Source organism: Habropoda laboriosa, unplaced genomic scaffold (genome assembly GCF_001263275.1).
Source record: "Habropoda laboriosa isolate 0110345459 unplaced genomic scaffold, ASM126327v1 scaffold158, whole genome shotgun sequence".
NCBI lineage: Eukaryota > Metazoa > Arthropoda > Insecta > Hymenoptera > Apidae > Habropoda > Habropoda laboriosa.
Genome location: NW_017100280.1, coordinates 842,813 through 857,886, shown reverse-complemented (window position 1 = coordinate 857,886; position 15,074 = coordinate 842,813). Strand labels below are relative to the sequence as shown.

General features: G+C 32.4%; 1 protein-coding gene across 1 annotated transcript in view; it reads right to left on the bottom strand.

The window, feature by feature from the left end:
- Window positions 1-430: 430 nt before the first annotated feature.
- The window catches only part of LOC108573577 (cholecystokinin receptor type A-like), a 71,801-nt gene continuing 57,157 nt past the window's right edge, over window positions 431-15,074 (bottom strand). The window contains 4 exon segments of the mRNA XM_017936041.1: window positions 431-468; window positions 8,226-8,356; window positions 9,880-10,124; window positions 13,876-14,103. Of these exon segments, the coding sequence (XP_017791530.1) occupies window positions 431-468; window positions 8,226-8,356; window positions 9,880-10,124; window positions 13,876-14,103 (642 nt within the window).

The window sequence follows — 15,074 nt, the reverse complement described above, 5'->3', positions numbered from 1 at the left end:
GCATCTTTTGTCGAGTTTCTGGAAGCATTCTTTCTACACGAATCTCATCAAGACTCAAAGTGTTAAGAAGGATACAACAAGGTGTAGTAAAGTACTTAAAGTACCTACGAAATACAAAAATAATTCAATTATTGTGAAAAGATATGTCTTACTGTATTAAATGATAAAATTGGTATATTATGATTGTTAGAAAAATCATCGTCTTGTATCATCAGTCATAGAGGACATTGAAATTGTCCACGCAGAATGATCTCGATGAGCAACACTGTGAATTGGTCTTCGCAACACACTTTTCGCTATTAGGCAAAGGAACCCTGTTGGTAGATGGACGCCAAGATACTTTTAAGAAAAAATTGTCCTGCTCGTTACCGGAATGAGGCAACGGAACGTTTGGTCTCCGATTTTCACTGTAGAACGCGTTCTACTTGTACTAGACTTGGTCTTCCTCCTCCAGGAGCCGTACTACCTCTGAAAATAGAGTTTTTGTGTGATCCTGACAAGTAGTCGCATTTCTTAAATGTAATTTCAGCATAATCTAATTGATTTGCGTTACGTAGCCGGGGAAAAGTTTCAACTTTCACATAAGTTAGTATTGGGAGAAAGAAAAGATAATTTTATTTGACAGGAATGAGTAATGTGACTTCCATCTATTGGAATAACTTCTGTGTGTTGGAAAAATTTCTTGGTGAAAAGAAATTCTTGTCAAACGAGGTAGTTAAGGAAGCAGTTAAAGAATACTTCACAGGTCTTGACGAACCGGAGTTTCCTGATGATATAATGACTTTGGAACGTCGTTGATCCAAGTGCAGCCATATTAAAGGGGATTACTATACGGTAGAACTCCATTTACATGAATTCCGTTTATCCGAACTGATGCCATCACTATACCCGATTCAGTAACTATGTACAGTGACTCTCACTAATATTCGGACACTATTTAGAACAGGCATGGGCAACCTTTTTTGGTTCTGGGGCCAAATTATTATTCTCTCTCCGAGTCAAGGGACAAACTAAATGGGTTTTCGCGTGTGTTTTTATGTATAAATATATTAATATCTTCAATGTAATGTTGTATGTGATTATGCGTTTGATACAACTTTGGCTAAATATTAAATAAAAGGGACTAGTATATTAAATAAAATTATAAAATTAAACACGATACTAATCAGTACCTAGAAGAACGACGGATCGCGGGCCAAACTAAAAGAAATCGCGGGCCGTGAATTATCCATAGGTGATTTAGAACATTATAACTTTTTTAAAATCGGACCAAATTACTTGAGTCTTTTTGAGAAGTTAGCAGAGTTAGTATATTAGATGACGTGCGCAAAAAATTTGGAAAAATTGCAATTTGTGGGAATCGCGAAGGAAATTGTAAATTTTTTTTATACAACCTTATCTGAAATTGTAATGAAAATTTAAAATATACGTTTTGTAGATTATGTCAATTATATACATGCTGAATATTCATTATAATAGGTTAATGGAGAAACAGGTGACAGGCATCGAAATATGTAAGAATCTTCACATTTATTACAGTTGGATGCCGAAATTGGTGAAATAGTGCGATTTTCACAATTTTTAACCGTTTGCAGCTCACAGCAACGTTAATCGATTTCGATGAAATTTTCAACATACATATAATTGACATAAATCTACAAAACGTATTTTTTAAATTTTCATTCAGATAAAAAAGTTGTTTAATGTGACCTTTACAAAACTGCAATATTTCAAAATTTTTTGTACACGTCATCTAGTATACTAATTCTTCGAACTTCTAAAAAGAACTCAAGTCGTTAGGTCCAATTTAAAAAAAGGTATACTGTTCTAAAGAGTGTTCGAATATTAGTGAGAGACACTCTACCTGAACTCCTATTATCCGACTAAAGACCACGCGACGCTACTTACCGCTTATACGATTTAAAGTTTTTGCCTTAGTATTTAATTTAATTTTAACTTATCGGATGTAAAGCAAAATCCAGTTACCAGAAAAGCAATCCCGATTATGCGAACGAAGAAACAGCGACGGAAGGGAGAACTAGCGGATTCCTATTAGTGTCGGATAAACGGAGTTTTATTGCATAGCAAAATAAAAATAATGGGAGTTGATTAGAGATCGTAGTTTTGAACGTGTATTAAAAACACACGTGTAATGTGTATTAGGGAATTAAAAATTCGTGCTCTTTTTATAATAAATCTGCTATTTTAGTGCCCACGTATTTAGAGATTTTTATTTCACGTGTATTTAAATGCGTGTCCGTATTTTAATTCCTGTAATTTTGAATATAACACGTAGATACCCGGGAATTCAAGCTTATTTATCCAAGTAATTTGCCGAAATAAAATATGGCTTTAAAAATTGCCAGGTTGCAGATAACAGTAACAAATTCCGATATGATACAACGGGAACAGAGATAAATAAGAAGATATATACACGTGAAAAGAGATCTCTAAATATACGGGTACCCGTGTACTAAAAATTACACAAATTAAAATACGTTAATACATGTGTACACATGTAAATACATCTGAATGTAAATACAACTGAAGTAAGGACTTCTAAAATTGATTGGTTATTTGTCTAAACTAAAAATTCAATTATGTGATAAGGTAATAGGAATTAAATGCCTACCTTAATATTATGTCATCCGGAAAATTTCCTCTGTTTTAAAACGTTCACTTTGAAAAAACATAACTCCATTGTAACTGAATATTTTTAGTTAAAATAATTTCCATAATGTTTGATACACTTTTACCATTGTATTATAAAAGCACGCAAAAATCCAAATATTTAAGAGAAAGAAACTGCTGAATCATCATTCTCGCAGTTTGGTGGTCTGCTACACTTTCCTAAGACATTGTACCATTCTCACTGCACAAGTCATACAGTAACGAATTGGAGGTCGTCCACCAAAAAATTGAAAGTATAGCAATCAGTCCTAGTCAACAAAAAAGGCCCTGTCCTTTCCCACGACCAAGCTAGATCGCACCTAGCAAGCGCAACTGTACAAAAATTCCATCAACTGGAAATTGTAATTCTGCCTCATCCCCTGTATTCCTTTGATTTATCTCCAACCAATTTTCACTTTTTCCACTCACTTGACAATTTCCTTATACAAAAACGAGTTAGAAAACAAGAGGATATTGAAAACGCCTTTCAGCAGTTTCTTTTCCTGAGAAATTCGGATTTTTATGTACGCGGAATTAACGTTCTTGTAATTTTGGCAAAAATGGAAAAATGTGTCGAACATTATTTTAAATAAAAATGTTCAATTTTAATGGAGTTATTTTTTTTTCAAAATTAACAGCTTATAATCGCAGGAAACTTTCAGGATGACCTAATAATATTTGTGATAAGTGTGGTTAAATGTTTTCATGAGATATATATGGGTCATTTGAAATGTTTCTGGAATGAAGTAGAAATGGCAGTAGGAGTTCTGAAATTTTTAGTTTATCAAAGATTTCCATTTCTCATATGAATAGCTATAACGTAACAAATCATTCTTCTGCATTCTGTGCCGCATCTCCTAATAATAATAATTAATCATAAACGAATTCGAGTGCACGTCCCCACAGAAGTGTCTTTTTTTATGGTACACATCAAAGAATTAAAGTACGATATGAACCACTGAGAAGAGAAAATGACTAACTCCATCAAATCAAATTTATTAAATTTTTTTGATTTATGAAGAGATAAGCACCAAGCATGTGCTTTGATACTAAAATTGGAAGAATTTCAAAGAGTGGAGTTCATCTTTTGGTTTCTGAGTGGCTCATTCATAACTACATTGATCTTATTCGCCAGACTTAGCTCCCTCTCATTTCAGTCTATTCACACGGTTGGATAAGTTCCTTGGTGAAGAGAAATTCTTATCAAACGAGGAAGTTAAGGAAGCCATTGAAGAATATTTTGCAGGTCTAGACGAACCGGAAGTTTCGTGATGGTATAATGGCTTTGGAACATCATTGGTCCAAGTGCATTGATGTTAGAGGGGTAGCCATATACTTAAACTGTCTTTCCATTCTATTCTGAGAATTTTTCAAATGACCTACGTATATATATTTTATATCCACAATCTTTTAAGTTGCTTGGTTTTCAAGAATATAACAAAATTATTAAAAAAACACGTAGATACTTTTTTACATTTTATATAGGATGAGACACCTAAAACAGGCTACCTGAATATCTCGACTGTTATTGATGATAGAAAAAAATGTATCAGACCGAACTTATTTAGTGTCGAGAGGCACATAATTTGGTGTAAATAGTTTTTTGATAGATAGAGGCGTAGAGATCATATGAAGGCCAACTTCGTTTGTTTAAAAGGAATATATTTTGTTTTATATACGACCTAGTAGAGCGTTTTAAGACGTGTACAATGATTTATGGTTCAAGATCATTCAAGATCACTGAAGATCAACTGCAGGGGAAAATAATTTACTTTACGTGAGCGATAGATAAACATAAATTATATTATATAATACTATATAAATAATGTGCCCCTCGACACCAAGCAAGTTTGGTCTGACACATTTTGTCTATCAGCAATAATAGTAGAGATAATTAGGTTAATTTAGTAAAAAACTAAATTTATTGATTAGTTATGTCTTATTATACAGTACAATTATAGAAGTAGCTATTTAATGAGTTTAGACATCTATTATAATTAAACCAATCTTTCTTCTCAATTATGAAATTACAATGGTAGTAAGACCATTGTAACAGTATGTAATATTTGTACAGACAAACACAAAGTTTTCAATGCATGTTTTTTTTTTTATCTTATACCTTGAAAAAATTGCAATACGTTTTACGGTAAATTTGAATTGTAAATGTGGAACTTTCAAAATAGGTATGTTGTATAAGTGTAATTTGCATAATAATAGTAACTTTTGATATCAAATGACGTTCGCTTTAATTTTATCCCCTTGGTGCATCCTCGAAAGTTACTGGACTAATGTTAATAACGTAGAAACTTTAAGGCAAGTTCTCACTACAAACACGTTGAGAATACCAACAGAGGATTACCGAAATTTTAGAATGTGGAACGGCAACGAACAATGGAAATTATCAGAAAGTATGCAGATAAACGTCTGCTGTACTATATGTACCCACGTCAGCTTTCTCCTATTGCAAATCAGTAATTCACAATAAATTATTCAATTTTTCTTATTGACTGATGTTCACGTGTATTTCACAACACTGTGTAAATAATTCAATATTGAAATCGAATGTATGTATGTATTAACACTAGAACGACCGGCCTAGTATGACGTATTAATAACTTTCTAAAAGTGCATTTCTGTGTAATTTAGAACGCGATTAAAAAGTTCGTCTTGGATTGCTAGGAATAAAAGTAACATGGAGAAAACAAAGTCAGAAAGTTACATTCGATAGTACTTATCAGGTCGAAAATTTACTTTTTTTTTAATGTATTGAACATTTCAAGTATTGGAATCAGACAGTCCATATTTTTATCAAACTAATTTGTTAATCAATTGACATATTTAATAAAATTTTTAGAGTTGACATGTATTCTTGGCATTTATTATATAATATTCAATGGATAAAAGCATAAATATACGTTACTAAAGTTCTTTTATCACGTGGTATTTAAAAGATACTATTTTTTGAACATAAACACCAGTGGATTTATTTTTAAAAATATCCATTTTCAATATTTCAAAATTCGTCTTTTCATGGGCTGCAATACACTACTAATGAAAATATGCAGTGCTATTTAAAAAGCTCAATGTCGTCCCAGCCAGTTGAAGGCATAAATAACTCAAAATGCATTCGATAATTATGCAGAAAGGATACTCTTCACGAATTTCAATGACTTTGAAATATGTTGTCAAAGTCATAATTTTGAACAACTTTTTCCTATACATGTTACCGCTTCTCGGTCTTAGTTTCAGAGATATTCTCAAGAAACTTTCTGGCATAGGCCTAACGGCGACCGCTGTTCCTGTATAACGGAACCTAAATCTTACTCATGATGATAATGATACTAAATAATGCTACCTAATCTATACTAAAGCTATCACTACTGAAACAGCTCACCTTTTGCACATTCGATAAATTAGAATGATACAAGTCAATTCTGTGCATTTGTTCACGTTGTGACATGTAAGTAGGTTCTGAAGTACTCTAGAATATTAGTAGAGGAGAAGGTCTAAATATGGGCTACCACTTTTATTTCAGGATTTATTATCAAACCTGTGGATGATTTTTAAGATATAACACTTAAATATACAAGGTGTTTCCGAACTGGTGATACAAGCGGTAAGGGGGTGACTACATGCAAAAATGAGTAAAAAAAAAGGATAACATTTTTTCGTATCGGGTTTTGTTTCCGAATAAATTAACTTTGAAGATCTACCGAGTACACGTACACTTATACATGATCTAACGTCTACGGTATACAAATATCACTGTGTTGCACTTCTGTTGTTCTTCTGTCAGGATGACAGCGATTTAGATGTCGTTCTTTGTATTAATTAGTAAAATAACTTACCGGCACAAGTACCCAACGCGAGAATTATATCGGTGTACCCACTCTCGATTACTGTATGTTGCCATATCGATAGAACGACCAAGACTGAAAGTCTGACACAGAAATGTTAATAAGCCACGACATTGGTGATGTTTATAAATCCAAACGTAACATAGACTGGCCTACAGAAGATTTGCTAAATCTTCAACACTGATTTATTCGGAAACGAAGCCCGATACGAAAAAATGTTATTCTTTTTTCACTTATTTTTGCATGTAGAGTCACCCCCTTGCTGCTTGTACCACCAGTTCGAAAACACCCTGTATATCAGTAACATGTTTACTATATGATATGAAATAAAAATAAGCTGAACAAAAGCAATGTATGTTGCAAATTATATATTTCAAATAAAAGGGATAATCTTCATTTTTAGAAAAGTGATCTAAATATGGGCCACTCGTATAATAATCGAAATGAAAAGTAAGAGCTGCATATTTTCAGGTTGAAATATTAGGTTGAAGTATAAGGTTTATCTACATATAAAAATGTAAACTTAAACTTAAATGATATTTATAATATTTACAATCTATCTGCAATAGTCAGAAACGTATATATCTTTCTCAAGATTTTATATATCTTTTTTTTGTCTTTCTTTTTCATATTTTGGTATTTTTCTTATTACATTCCTCGTAGTCACTGAATTCTAAAATTGGCTAGCCCATATCATAAAGCTACTAAATTTGTAGTCCATATTTAGATCATTTGATCAGGATAGCTTAGAACAATGGTATTCATTACTACGCGATGATATTCATTACAAAACTTATACTAAAAAGAAACTTACAATGTCAGCAATATAGTACTCTTAGTTAATTAGCTCTTAGTTTAATAGATTGTTGCTGAAAAAATAAAACGAACTTGCCTGAAAAATGTTTTGAAATAGCGAAAGAAGAGAAATGACACATTTTGCAACACAACACATAAACAAAATAAATGCAGGTCACTATCTCCTCCGCAACATTTATTTTGTTCATAATTCGAAGTTTCATCCTATTTTCAATAGGGTCAAGCATTTAACATATTCAATACTTCAACTAGCCCATATTTAGACCTTCTCCTCTAATTATTCGCCGTTATTCTGACGTTAGAATATCTCTAAAGCCGAGCGGCGGTAACATGTAGATATAGGAAAAAGTTGTTTAGTATCATTCCCCCTACAATATATTTCAAAGCCTTTGAAATCGGTGAGGAGTTTCCTTTTCTGCATAATTACCATGCATTCATTCAACGAACTCAACTGAATACAGTGTATTTCATAAATAACATTTCTTTTTATCAAAGTGATAGGTAACGAGTTATTTCAGATAGCAATTCTTATTGACTCACCCGGTATACCGTGAACTGTGTGGAAAGTGAGTTACGGTGTGAACCCTAAACGAAATAATTTCCGCTAATCACCGAAATTAATTTAGCGTGTGGCAACGTATGTATATTCCAGTACGTCGCGTCGTACGTAATTTTTTCATTTTATTTACGTTCCGTATCACTGAACTTTTAATACACACACATTTGTTTCCGTATTTGTAATTTGTTTGTACGTTTTGCTTTGTTTAATTTCTTTGTGACTTGATTCTCTGTAAAAATGGGGTGAAGTAAACGCGATCCAGCTGAAAAGGTACAAACATCCATGAATTTTTCTGTTTGTGCGAGAAAATTGAATTACAATACCAGATCTAGCGACGAGGGAAGCTTTTCCAAGGTAAATTGTTGATTCGTTCCCGCTCAGTTCACTGTTGTTCCCAACTTGCGCAGTGTTCCTTGTAGATGTCATAGCAATATCGCTGTTCCTACATCCTATTCTGAAATTTAAATAGAAATTTTCATGTCAAAGAGAACACCAATAATTTCACTCGCGTATGAACATGTACTTTTCCGCGATACAATAACATCACACCTTCCACCCTGTTCTCAGTAGCCTTTGAAACTATGTATTCGTACAGCGTGCTCAAAACTTTCTAAAACAGCGCCAGTTTGTTTTTCCGTATCGGTGATCCCGATTGCTTGAAAACACAAAGCTCGACGAAGAATTAAAAGAGCATTTTATTAATGTACCCGTAAACAACATTTACTGCCAGAGTTAATTAATAACTACTTGCTTTTACGTTCGTATTTTTAAAATAAATCTACGGCGAGCAACGAAGAATGAATACCGTTGGAGGAGCTGTTAATTAGCTGTTTCTGGCATGAAAATTTAATTAATAAGTAGGAATTATTAAGCAAGAAAGTACGAATAGCTTGATTCTTTTGGTTGTCATGTTTAAAAGGAATACTAGAGTATCTTCATTTTTTCAAACGTTGCCAACACTTGTCGGCGTGGATGTACATAGTTCAGATCGTCTATTATACAGGGTGTCCCAGGTTTTTCCTAAAAAACTGCGATGGTTTATTTTTTGGATAAAAATAAGAAAAAAATTATATATAAAGTTCTGCAATAAACGTTTTGTGATAAAGTTATATGCATATAAAGCAGCATAGACGAAAAGTCAATTGTGTTTATCTTGCCTGCGTAGTCACATATTTAGCGTGCATTATCTGGTAACGATTCCGTGTCATTAATAGTTAATATTCTTGCTAGTATGTAGTCTTAAGTTATCAGATAAACTAGCATCTTGTGTCAAAATTCCAAAAGTGTTTTCAGTACTAAGTAATTGTTTGTAATGATATTAACTATTAATGACACCAAATGGTTAGCAGATAATAAACAATATGTGACTACGCAGATAAGATAAACACAGTCGACCTTCCATATGCTGTAATGGAAAATACGTTATTATACAGGGTGGGCCACAAAGAACAGGATACCTAATTATCTTCTTTAGATATGGTGGTACGAGAAAAATTTGATGCATAATTATAAATGCCATTTCTTTTTGTTTTTTTCAAGATAACCTACGTTTTTTTTTTTATATGAGTGTATATATTTTTTTCTAATGTGTCTATTGTATATTGTTATAGCTAGAAAAGATAATTAGGTGGCCTGTTTTATATGAGCCACCTTGTATAATATTTCTTTAAAATTTTTATCTAAGGAATAAGTCACCACAGTTTGTCAGGAGAAATCTGGAGCACCCTGTATAATATGTAGATGATCTAATCTGCACCCATTCTGTTCTTAATCTTCGTCGACAAACTCTGACTACTGTTTCCAACCTCTATTATTGCTCCTTAAATAATCAAATGAAGAGAAAAGAGGTTAAATGCTATACGGAATGAAATAATACATTATTTATTTGCTTTATACTAGAGATGAAGATAAAAGGACTGCTTTGTAAGACGCTTGGCTTTCGAAACGAAACTAGAACAACAAGTTAATTTTGATTACCTCCAACAACGATGACAGTTGAAGAGGCTAAGAAACGCCTGTCGAAACTTTCTGTTCATGAAACAGTACGTGATAGGATTGCAGCAACTAGAAATGTAGGCGAGCAACTGTATCAGGCTAATACCCGTGCTTCCGATCATGGAGTACACCAATTCTGGTGCAAAAAGATACCACGTATTGATCACATGCAGCGGTGCCCAACAAACGAAAAATTCCAGCACAATTACAAACAGCATCCTGATCACCTGAAATCCATACATATCGAGCATTTCATCAAACGAGCTTAAACTGTGTTTGGAAATTACTCAAGCTACTGCAACGAATGCTCTACATACAATGAAGTCTCGGTTATCCGAGATCCGTTTCGATAATGTAACATTGTACAGGTATTTAAGTTTAATTAACTATTTATTAAATGGTGTTTTCTCTTTATGAAATAGTTAATTAAATTTAAATACTTGTAGAATATTATTATTATTTTTTTGATAAATAATTAATTAAACTTAAATACATGTACAATTTTACATTATCAAAATGTTTTTTATGATTTTATTGCGATTTATGAACACCCATCGACCCTTCCGTGTTATCAGAGTTTTCGGTTATCCGAGGTAGGCTTGGTCCACGTCACCTCGGATAATCCAAACTCCACTGCTCTTGGTATATTTGTAATTGTACGTGCACGAAAACAGAAAAATAGTGAAAATATAAAGGAAAAAGTTAAATCAAATTTTAATTTTTGAAGAAATTTAATAATATTTATTATCATAGTCTAATTGTGAAGTAGAACAAGAATATTCTATTATTACTGTTTAATATTTGTATTTTACTGAAGTCCCATATCGTATAGAATATTTCGTTGGAGGTAAACAATATTTCGATGGAGATAAATGTTTAGGTTCACAATATACTGCATATTTTCGATTTTCTGTGCAGCATTTAGAAACTAAAATTTGTAGACCTTCTACAACAAGGCGTCTTTTCATGATGTATCGAAGAAATTAATCAATGGACATTTGATTTATCATTTGTGTGCTTGTCGTGGTAGAAAGACGATAGATGTTATATTAGAAAAAATTGTTTAATCTGTTTTTCACATTCGTGAAGTGTAATAACTAAGATACAAGTTTTAAGGAATTTTATAATCTTCAATACTTGCTTCTATACATTAAACATTCAGAACTATTGATTTGCCTAATTACAAGAATATATGTACAGAGTGGGGCAGGATGCGTGGTGCAACCGGTGATTCTACTAAATCACAAATCTGATTTATCCGTATTTTGTGTTTGGGTATATGTACAGTACTTAATAGTTTATTATGACAAATCTATACAACGAACAAATAAAAGAATAAGTAATTACTTGAACGCGATACTCACGCGGCAGAAGCATGGCGAAGACTGAAACGCAAATCTGTAAAGGTAAAGGAACTAAAGAAACAAAAGGTAAACAAAGGAGAACGCTGTGGTCGATGCCACGTATATGTATACATATCTATGAATATCGATTGCCATTCGGTCAATAACTTATCGATCATCCATCGATATACATATAATTTATATACACAAATTTATGTGAAAATCGATAAATATTTTACAACAAAAAGGACCAACCAGTTATAATTTTTGGTATAGATATTATTCAAACAAGTGGTCTTTTTTCAAATCTGTTTGCGTTACCACATTTATCGTTCAGAAATCCAAATTTTGTGAATTTACACCTTTCCTCTATTTTTATATGTTTTAATTATTAATTTAAACGCCAATTTTGAGGGCGGATTTCACCCCTTTAATGTGGAGCATTGCCGATAAAAAAAACATACTTGAATTTTAAAAAAAACATACTAAAATTTCATCAAATTCGGTGATTATCATTTCCGGAGTTTCCCTTAAATTTAATTGAAAATTCAATTTATATATTCGCTACAAACTTTCGCTTCCGCTCACGCTTTTATGTTGATAAACAATGGTAATGTCACATTTTGCAAAGAAATAGTGTAAATTCTCTGCAGCTCGCAGCAAGAATTATACAAGCTTTCGAGCAATTAAGGCATCAGTCCACAACTCTGATTCGAAAAGTAAAAATTTTGATGTGTCAACATAGGACGTCACTTTCAACAGTTCATTCAGTAAACTGTACGCGGAAAGCAATAAAATCGTTACTAGTCAAGTGTGCGCGTACTCGATAGGTATTTAAACTCCACTCAAAAACGAAGCTTCAAATAAAAAATTTTTTTTTTATTTTGGGTTTGTTTTTACATGTAGAATCACATCCTGTCCGGTTGTACCACTCGTCCTAGCCCACTTTGTATACAGTGTGTCCCGTTTATCTGGAAACGTTCTTACAACAAGGATCGAGAGATTGAGAGATCTAAAGATCGAAAGATCCAGCAAGATCGACAGAATACGACAGCAAGTTCGAAGAGTAAATATAGCCGGAGCGAATTGCGAAGACAGGTTACACAATATTCTCCACCAATGACCACTCAACATCGATCTATGCGGAACAATCTACAGTTGTAGGAAGAAAATAAAAGTTTTTTTAAAAATACTAACTGCGCGAATTCATCCGCGACAACGTATAACTATTTATGTATAATCTAATGGAAAATTTTCCCGTATAAATAAATAAATAAACAAATAAATATTTCACAGACTGTTGAAGATAAGAAAAATTTGCTGTTATTAAATTTGTTTAATATTGAGGTAGACATTATATGGTGTAAATAGTTTTTTGTATATGAAATGGTAAACCTGATTTCAAGAACAGCTTAATTTTTTTTAAATAGGGTATTACACTTCTTTATTCGTAATATGGTAGCATTTATTAAGACGAGTACAAGTCATTAAATGTAGTAGAAGGTGATAAATAAAAAATCTCTTCTACAACTTCGTACACAAAAAAACTATTTACACCAGATAATGTCTCCCTCCATATCAAATAAATTTCAGGATAACAATTTTTTCCTATTTTCGACGGTCTGCGAGATATTTACGTTTCCAGTTAAACGAAATAGATTGTATATACATATAGATACAATTTCTCCTGGTAGAGTTAAAATCATTAGGTAATGCAATAGCCACGCACATGCGCACTAATGTAATGAACAATACATATTGTTAACACGTACGGTTATTAATTACAGATTACGTTGATGTATTGATCTCCAGTAACCAAATTCCGCGATTAGCCATCGTGTTAGATTGATCGAGTTAATTGTTTGAAAGTGTGCAGCTAATGCTTCTTTAACGCGGTCGTAGAGCTTCCGTGAAAGTGAACAAAATTTGATATACTATGTACGAATTCATTAAATTATATAGCTTGCAGTTATATATAGGTATGTGCGTATAATATATAGACAATAATGTTGTTAGTACTTTTTACCTCTTAAACTATGAGAATTAGAAAATTATTGAAAGGTCTATATAAAAATATAAACAGAAATTTGTAGATTTTTTGTGCTGTTTAATGAAAAGTTTCTATTCAAAGTACAACGTCATAAATGAAAACGCATTTATTTGAAAGATATTTATTTGTTATAATAAATTGTTTTCATTTACGTTACTGTTCCTTTACTAGAAATTGTACATAATTTTATACTCAGAAAAAATTACAAGGATAATCAAAATATTCGCAAGAAAGTGAGAAATATGAAATGAGAAATATGAAAAGAATAGCAAGAACTTTAATCATATTTAATATTACATCAAAGTATTTGTAAATTGTCTCGAATTTTCTAGAACGAGTGAGTATCTGTTAGGCTATTAATTGACAGGTTGTAAAAAAATGTGTTACTGCTTTCACAGAATTTGAAAATCAAAGTCAAGGTTAATTTCGGACAAAGTTTTTCCAACAGATCTGTCGATCTGAAGATCGGTAAAATCAGATATGAAAACCATGACACATTTTTTTTACACGTTGTACAATAGATGTCTCATATTGAATACGCATCCATCAATCTATCATTTTCTAATTTCCCGAACGTTTACTTACCTTTTTTTTCGCTTCGATACTTTTGCCCATATAATTGCTACGTATTACGTGTTGTCTGTTGAATGGACATCCCGAATCCTGTTGATCTACGTTGATAGAAACCTTTGTATGTTTCGACAGGCAACTGCTTCCATTGCTGCGAACCTGCAGCCTTGACTCATGAGAAAAATCCGGTGCTTGACATTTCCCAGCGAGGGCTTTGGAGGTTCTCGTACGCGGTACACGTACCTTTTGAGGAAAAAAAAAATCGATGATCTCGTTAGCTTTTGCAAATGGCAACATATCAAAGGAGTGTATAATTTAATAGTCTTTGATATGCAATAATATGCGAAGTTATGCCGAAACGAACTTCCATAATCCCATGAGGCTATCAGTTAGAGACTTTCAGCGTCGTTAACACTTCCAATTCTATTAGGTTCAATTAGTTCGGCAAGTTTTACTCTGTGAATCTCAGATTATCAATGATTTTTTTCTATCGTTCTTTTTGATCTTATTTACTGAATAGGTACTCATTTGTACATTTGGCACAACGCAATTATTCTAATGGTCATTGCTTTTTCAGCGAATGGTGCCTAATCGTTTCCACACAATTTGAACAATTTTATGATTGTTCATTTGCATATTTTTGTTCGTTGTTACGTAAAATTTTAGATATGAAAATTGAAGAATGTTTATATGAGGAAAATTATTGGTACATCTGTAGGAAAATTATAATTATGTACTATCATTTCCTTCGAGAAATATAAGTATAAGTGTAAAAGATTCTGTACTTTAGTTTTCAGTACTTTGCTTTATTTACTTCGCTGATTTTATCGTTTCATTTCCTTGTTTTGAACTAAATAGTCTCACAAAGAACAAGTTGCAGCGCTCTTCAAACAACGACGATGTGCTTTTAGTCCCCTGTATATGTGAGAATTAGATTTATTCGCATTAGATAATAAGTTACCTGACGAAAATTGAACTTGCTACAAGAATTTGAATCTTGCTAAAAGAATTTGCTACATGTGCATACAATTTTAATTACAAATAATATAAAAACTTAGATTAGGTCAGTAGGTGTACTAGTACCTACCACTTTGCAATATTGAAATTCAAATATCTCCTAAACTAATGATTGTTTGACATAAATAATTTAATACCTTTCTATAGGGAATGATGAATTGCATCGAATACTGCATAAAAAAAAAAGAAACGTAAGT